Here is a 7,413-nt window from a genome sequence, read left to right as displayed (position 1 = left end):
CAGTTTCTCTAATTTGCATATTTTCCGGTTTTAAATGGTCCCACCTTTGACAATTAATACAAGAAAGTCTTGTTCTGCAATTTAGAAATTATTAATTTAGGGGTCGTTGACCTCGGATCGCAGAGCTTTGTAATTGCAGCTGTGCTTTCATGAATATACAGCAAATAATATTTCACTTGATCCGTGAAGGAAGAACCGCCTCTGCAGCAAGACGCTGGTGGATGATAGAGTTCAGATATAAAATTCTCTGCTGAGTAATCGGGAGTGTCGGTGTTGTTTAGTGGCACTTAAAGATGTTTACAGTTCATAGCTTGGCTTCTTTTTGTCTTTAGACATAAAGTATCCCGTTTGGAGTTTAGTATCTTCTTTCTCTAGAAAAGAGAACAATCCCTGCAGCTTTCTTTACTCGTTTTACTTAAAAGCAGACTTATCAAAACTGGATAAAGAACCTCTTAAATGCATTGAATCAAACGATGACAACTATATTGAAAATACAATTTATTACACTGAGTAATAAATACATACAAAGATGCAAGTAACAGCATTTTCCTTTTTTCCTTATACCAAAACCAACCTCAACACGAATGAACCGATGCGTTTGGCACATCTCTGCCCCTCACTCACTCAGTCATGTGTGTTATAAGGGTCTGAAAAAACGGACCGAAATACTATCAAAAAACAAGTTGTTTCCATCTACCCCTGTACAAGCCATGCACTGTCTACAATTTACCCCCCCAGGCCCGTTCGCATGCATAAATCAATGTTTTAAATATGAAGTCAAAAACTAGGTTCCCAAAAGTGGGGCATAAAAACACATGATATCCTCTCAGATGAATTCCAGTAACCGAAACATGATTTAAATGAATCCTGCAGAAACCTCAGGATTCATTAATTGTGTTATTGTTTTTTTGTTTTTTATCTCTCTCTAGGAGCTTTCTTTTCCCATCCTTTGTTCTTTTACTTCCTCTTCTTGAAGGAAATACCATGCAAGTTTTTTTAATCTTTTCTTGAGACGCACGCTGTTAGTTCTTCTTGCAGGGAGGAATGTGTGTTCGTAGCTAGGACCTCGCGTTTCTCTCCGTCTCAGCCAAGCATTCACGCACCAACCCTCTGGCATGGATTATTCCTTTGAAGAGAGAAAGACAATTTAGATTAACAAACATTACTATACTGTATGTTTTTCACTTGAATTGTTCTGCATATGCAGTGCAATTTCCAGAAAGCTTACAGGAGTAAAAGTACCAACACCGCACCGTGAAAATACTTCACTACAAGTAAAAGTCGTGCATTGAAAACCTTATTTAAGTAAAAGTATGTAAGTAATATCAGCAGGGAAAGTACTCATAGTGCAGTACAATATGTACCTCTGAGATGTAGTGGAGTAAAAAGTACAATATGTACCTCTGAGATGTAGTAGAGTAAAAAGTACAATATGCACCTCTGAGATGTAGTAGAGTAAAAAGTACAATATGCACCTCTGAGATGTAGTGGAGTAGATGTATAAAGTTGAATTAAATGGAAATACTTCAAAACAAAATGTATGTACTTGTGTCTAACGTAAGCACAGTACTTGAGTTAATGTACTTGGTTGCATTTACCTCTTTTCAGTCTCTCCATTGCACTCTTACTTCCAGCATACGTCGGCCTGATCTCCTTCCCGAGCTCTTCGATGATGGCCAGCAGCTCTGCATATTTGTTCTGAGGCACTTGGCTTCCACTGGAGCCCTGAGGTCAAACAAACAGAACGAGATCAGCCGGGTACGACACGTCTTACATAGTATTTGGTTCTTTAATACAGCGAACATCCTAGTTGTCCTCTGTGCCAAACTTCCATCTTCAATCACTTTATTGTCTTGTTCACCAGCAACAAGGAGACTCTCTGGTTAGTGCGTTGATATCTTATCTTCTGTTTTTGAAATCAGAGAGTTTTGTTATGTCTAATCTAGATCATATTTTTCCACTAATTGATGTTAAGAAACTATTCAAAAATAAGTTGTATAATGTCTTCTCATTTTGACTAATTATTATCTTTTTATTCTGTATTTTGACAGCCTCCCCCTCTACTTTATGAAGGTACAATGCATCCATTTAAATAGTAAAGAGATCAAAGTTTCAGTTTCAGTTTCAGTTACCTGTGAGAATCCCAGAGATGGAGGTCCATAGTCGCTCAGGAGCGGCCTGTAGGACTGCAACGTGGCCAGGTTAGCCGCTGAGGGAGACTGGAGGCTTCCAACTGTTCAGAGAATACAGAGCGACACCAGTTAAGATTTACAGCATAACAATCTACAGTATGTCTGTGCTTTTCTGTTGCAGAAATACAGAAAATAAGTAGAAAAAAACTTTTCCCTCAAATATCGAGGTAAATCAACAATTGCTTGTTTTGTCAGAAAAACAGTTGACAAATTAAAGATATACAATTAACACAGGAGTAAAAACAGCAAAATCCTCACATTTGAGAGGCTGAAACCAGAGCATGCTTAGAATGATAAATGAATCAAACGAGTAATTTATTATCCAAATAGTTGATTACTTATTTTCTTCCAAACTACTAGTCGATTTATCGTCGCAGCGGTAATTTATTGATCTATTTTGTTGGCTCAAACATGGGCAATTTGGTCGAAAAATATTGAAAACAACCAAAGAAAAACCTTATAACTGCCAAATAAAGTAACTCACACTACAAATACTGGGCCGAGGTAGTGGTGGAAAAGAACCAAGTACATGTATTCAAGTACTGTGCATAAGTACAATACAGAATAACTTCTGCTCTACTTGAGTTTCTAAAATTGTATTCTACTGCACTTTAAAGTACTTTTTCTGCTATATTCATTTTGTACCTATAGCTATTTGTTAGGTGTAGCTCATTTTTTGGGCACCTTAATTCATCATTTATATTAAATTACAATTTTCTGTCTGTAAATATAATATTTCAGTTATTGTTGATTTTCTACTGTTTTTTTTTATAATACTTATTTCATTTTTATCTTGTCTTTCTTTTACTATGTCTCTTGTGTGCACTTTACTCTATGCTGCTGTAAGCCTGCAAATTTCCCCGCTGCAGGACTAATAAAGGATTATCTTATTTTATCTTATCTTATCTAAATGTACATTTTGTATTATTAATCTTAATCTGCAAAGTAATTGCGGCTGTCAGATAAATGCAGTGGAGCAAAAAGTACAATATTTACCTCTAAAATGTAGCAAAGTAGGAGTAAAAAGTTGAATAAAATAGAAAATTATAATTACAATGTGCTTACTAGTTGGTACTTTTTTACGTAAAAATGAAAGCGTTTTTAAATCGTATGAAACGGCATAGTAACTGCAGCTGTCAGATAAATGTAGTGGAGTAAAAAGTACAATATTTACCTCCAAAATGCAAGGAAGTAAAGTAGGAGTATTAGGTTGCATTAAAATGGAAAGACTCAAGTAAAAGTACCTCAAAAATTGTACTATACTGTACAGTAACACGTACTCACTAGTGGGTACTTTTTAAAATAAAAGAAGTAAAGTACGAGTATAAAGATGCATAAAATAGAAGTTACTCAAGTAAAAGTACCTCAAAATTGTACTGTACATACATAAAATGTATTTACTAGTGTGTACTTTAAAAGAATATAAGTAAAGTAGGAGTATTAAGTTGCATTAAAATGGAAATGACTCAAGTAAAAGTACCTCAAAATTGTACTATACTGTACAGTACAGTGTATTTACTAGTGCAGTGGTTTTCTTTCAGTGATGTACCCCCTGTGAAATACTTTTTTAGCCAAGTACCCCCTAACCAGCGCAAAGCATTTTTGGTTGAAAAAAAGATGTAATACTAAGCGCTCTGCCATCAGTGTCAGATGTATTAAACTGTCATCACTGACGATTGCATTGTTGCATTAAATTCAGTTTATGAACTTACACTTATATTTTATTGAATATTTATTAAATAACTATTTTCAAAGGATTTTTGAATGGATGCTAATTTTAAATATATATTTTTTAAATCTCACGTACCCCCTGGAGTGCCTTCACGTACCCCCATTTGAGAACCACTGTACTAGTGTGTACTTTAAAATAATAATAGTAAAGTAGGAGTATTAAGTTGCATTAAAATAGAAATACTCAAGTAAAAGTACCTCTAAATTGTACTTTAATGTACATTAAAAAGTACTCACTAGTGGGTACTTTAAAAAAAAAAAAAAAAAAAAAAGAAGTAAAGTAGGAGTATAAAGCTGCATAAATTTCAAATACTCAAGTAAAAGTACCTCAAAATTGTACTGTATATTAAATTGTATTTACTAGTGTGTATTTAAAAGTACCTCTAAAAAAAAAAAAAAAAAAAAAAAGTAAAGTAGGAGTATTAAGTTGCATTAAAATAGAAAGACTCAAGTAAAAGTACCTCTAAATTGTACTATAATGTACAGTAAAAAGTACTCACTAGTGGGTACTTTTTAAAAAAAAGAAGTAAAGTGGGAGTATAAAGCTGCATAAATTTGAAATACTCAAGTAAAAGTACCTCTAAATTGTACTTTAATGTACTGCTAAACTCAGTAAAAAGTACTCACTAGTGGGTACTTTTTAAAAAAAAAAGAAGTAAAGTAGGAGTATAAAGTATAAATCTGTATTTACTAGTGTGTATTTAAAAAAAATAAAAAAAAGTAAATTAAAACTTTAGTAAAAGGAGTATAAACTGCACACATTAAAAAGTACTCACTAGTGGGAACTTTAAAAAAAAAAAAAAAAAAAAAAAGAAGTAAAGTAGGAGTATAAAGCTGCATAAATTTGAAGTAAAAGTACCTCAAATGTGTACTTTAATGTTTTTCAAAACTTTTTTTTTTTTTAAACATTTAAAATGCCAATATTATTATTATTTATATAATTAAGCTACTTTTATTTATTTTTTAAGTTGATATGTATTTCCTCCACAGAACCCAGGCCTCTGGTCGCCCTCCCCCTCGCCGCTCCCCTGCCGCTTTGTTCGGCTGCAGTATTCAACCTCGGACGCGAGAGGTCCTCGAAGAGCCATAAAAATAAAAACCCTGAGAGGCAGATCAATCAGCAGCTCCGACCGAGGAGCATCATGGAGGAAACGGAACAAGGGCTGGCTCAAGAAGACACAAGTGATACAGTTTCTGTCCCCGCGTAACGGCTACCAACCGTCGGGACCGGGACCTCCGCCCCTCACAGGGACGCCGGTTCAACCCGTTTATGGAGCCGTTGGCTCCTCGTTCAAACGTCCCAACCGCCGTCCGCTCGCAACGGGCTGCTCGCATAGAAGTTACTCAAGTAAAAGTACCTCAAAATGTACTGCAGAGTATGTACTAGTGTGTACTTTACAATAATACAAGGAAAGTAGGAGTATTAAGTTGCATTAAAATGGAAGTTATTCAAGTAAAAGTACCTCAAAACTGTACCATACAGTAAAAAGTACTCACCAGTGGGTACTTTAAAAAAAAGAAGTAAAGTAGGAGTATTAAGTTGCATTAAAATAGAAATACTCAAGTAAAAGTACCTCTAAATTGTACTTTAATGTACTGTAAAAAGTACTCACTAGTGGGTACTTTAAAAAAAAAAAGAAGAAGTAGGAGTATAAAGCTGCATACATTTGAAAGATTCAAGTAAAAGTACCTCAAAATTGTACTGTATATTAAAATGTATTTACTAGTGTGTATATTTAAAAAAAAAAAAAAAAAAAAAAAAAAGTAAAGTAGGAGTATTAAGTTGCATTAAAACTCAAGTAAAAGTACCTCTAAATTGTACATTAAAAAGTACTCACTAGTGGGTACTTTAAAAAAAAAAAAAAAAAAAAAAGAAGTAAAGTAGGAGTATAAAGCTGCATAAATTTGAAGTAAAAGTACCTCAAATGTGTACTTTAATGTACATTAAAAAGTACTCACTAGTGGGAACTTTTTTTTTTTTTTTTTTTAAACATTTAAAATGCCAATATTATTATTATTTATATAATTAAGCTACTTTTATTTCTACTTTAATTTTTTTTTAAGTTGATACATTTCCTCCACAGAACCCAGGCCTCTGGTCGCCCTCCCCCTCGCCGCTCCCCTGCCGCTTTGTTCGGCTGCAGTATTCAACCTCGGACGCGAGAGGTCCTCGAAGAGCCATAAAAATAAAAACCCTGAGAGGCAGATCAATCAGCAGCTCCGACCGAGGAGCATCATGGAGGAAACGGAACAAGGGCTGGCTCAAGAAGACACAAGTGATACAGTTTCTGTCCCCGCGTAACGGCTACCAACCGTCGGGACCGGGACCTCCGCCCCTCACAGGGACGCCGGTTCAACCCGTTTATGGAGCCGTTGGCTCCTCGTTTAAACGTCCCAACCGCCGTCCGCTCGCGCCGGGCTGCTCGTGCACACAGTCGTAATAATGGCGGCTGTGAATCCGGGATCTGACCCTTTTATATAGAACCGGACAAAAAAACTCCAGACGGTCTTCCTCCAGGTATTCCGCGAGACCCCGTCTGTAACACTCGATCTAACGGACGGATACTCTGATTTTCCGCCGTTTTTTCTGCTTACCCTGGTTCCCAGAAGTTCCCGGAATGTGCTGGTGGACATTGGGTTTGTAAGACATTCCCAAAGACATGTTAAATTAAAGAAATAAAAATGACCCGAAATTCAGTGAAGCGTCTGTCTCTCACTTTTTGTTTACAACAGCGGCACCGGCAAATATGGCCGTCACTTTATATTGACACCCACTGTGTTCTCTGCTGGGAACCATTGCGGGAGAACATAAAGAAACGTTCCAACGGTCACAACCGTATTTATAGCGTTTTAAAAAAAACAAAAAATAACCGTTGGATTCGCACGCGCTGCTCTCACGCGCGCGTACTTATTAACAAAACCCGGGAAATCTACTTTGAACTACACTTTTTTTTTTAAATTGTAGTTTTTTTGTTAAAAAAAAAAAAAAATTCACATTTGACATAAAAGTGATTTTGTCAAATGTGTTTATTTGCATTTTTAAACTATTTTTTTTTTTTTTAACCACACTTTTTTTTTAATGTTTTATAAATCATCATCAATATTTAATTTAAAGGTTTTAATTAAATTTAAGTTGACATAAATAGAGAAAACAAAGAGCTGGGTTGCAGATACCTGTCTTTGTCTGTGGGGGTGGATCCATTGTCTCCTCTATATATATATATATAAATATATATATTTAATATATATATATGTGTGTTTTCTGCCCTCCTTCCTTCATAAGCAGACAGTTAAAGCTCCTCAGTGGGTCCCATCCGGCTCTTTTGACCACATGGTTGGACACACAAGCACAAGGTTTGGCCCAATCCCGGCCCAGTGGCATGACCTTTGACCCTCCCAGTGAGGCAGTGGGATGGCCCCAGTTGATGAGTGCATGTCAATGGGTTAACAGGCTCTGATTTAAGGACATTAATGGGGAAATGTGATGCAT

General features: G+C 35.7%; 1 protein-coding gene across 2 annotated transcripts; it reads right to left on the bottom strand.

Moving 5' to 3' along the window:
- Positions 1–485: 485 nt before the first annotated feature.
- Positions 486–7,205, bottom strand: LOC129102378 (cyclin-dependent kinase 2-associated protein 1). 2 transcript variants are annotated; one of them, XM_054612500.1, is made up of 4 exons: positions 7,098–7,205; positions 2,133–2,233; positions 1,599–1,725; positions 486–1,126 (listed from the first exon to the last, which is right to left on the bottom strand). In XM_054612500.1, exons 1-4 carry the CDS (start codon positions 7,123–7,125, stop codon positions 1,059–1,061), a joined length of 324 nt encoding a protein of 107 aa, XP_054468475.1. In that variant the 5' UTR covers positions 7,126–7,205; the 3' UTR covers positions 486–1,058. The 2 variants fall into 2 exon arrangements, with proteins under 2 accessions (XP_054468475.1, XP_054468474.1); XM_054612499.1 differs by lacking the exon at positions 7,098–7,205 and adding an exon at positions 6,519–6,799.
- Positions 7,206–7,413: the final 208 nt, after the last annotated feature.

Source organism: Anoplopoma fimbria, chromosome 14, assembly GCF_027596085.1.
Source record: "Anoplopoma fimbria isolate UVic2021 breed Golden Eagle Sablefish chromosome 14, Afim_UVic_2022, whole genome shotgun sequence".
In the NCBI taxonomy this organism is placed as follows: Eukaryota; Metazoa; Chordata; class Actinopteri; order Perciformes; family Anoplopomatidae; genus Anoplopoma; species Anoplopoma fimbria.
Note: the sequence above shows the minus strand (reverse complement) of the source record. Positions and strands in the feature narration are given on the sequence as shown.

Coding starts and splice junctions, on each gene's coding strand:
- LOC129102378 (XM_054612499.1), bottom strand. CDS start 6,585: ATGTCTTTGGGAATGTCTTACAAACCCAATGTCCACCAGCACATTCCG. Junction 2,234..6,518: donor GGGAACTTCTGGGAACCAGG/GTAAGCAGAAAA, acceptor TTCTCTGAACAG/TTGGAAGCCTCCAGTCTCCC. Junction 1,127..1,598: donor AATGGAGAGACTGAAAAGAG/GTAAATGCAACC, acceptor CTCTCTTCAAAG/GAATAATCCATGCCAGAGGG.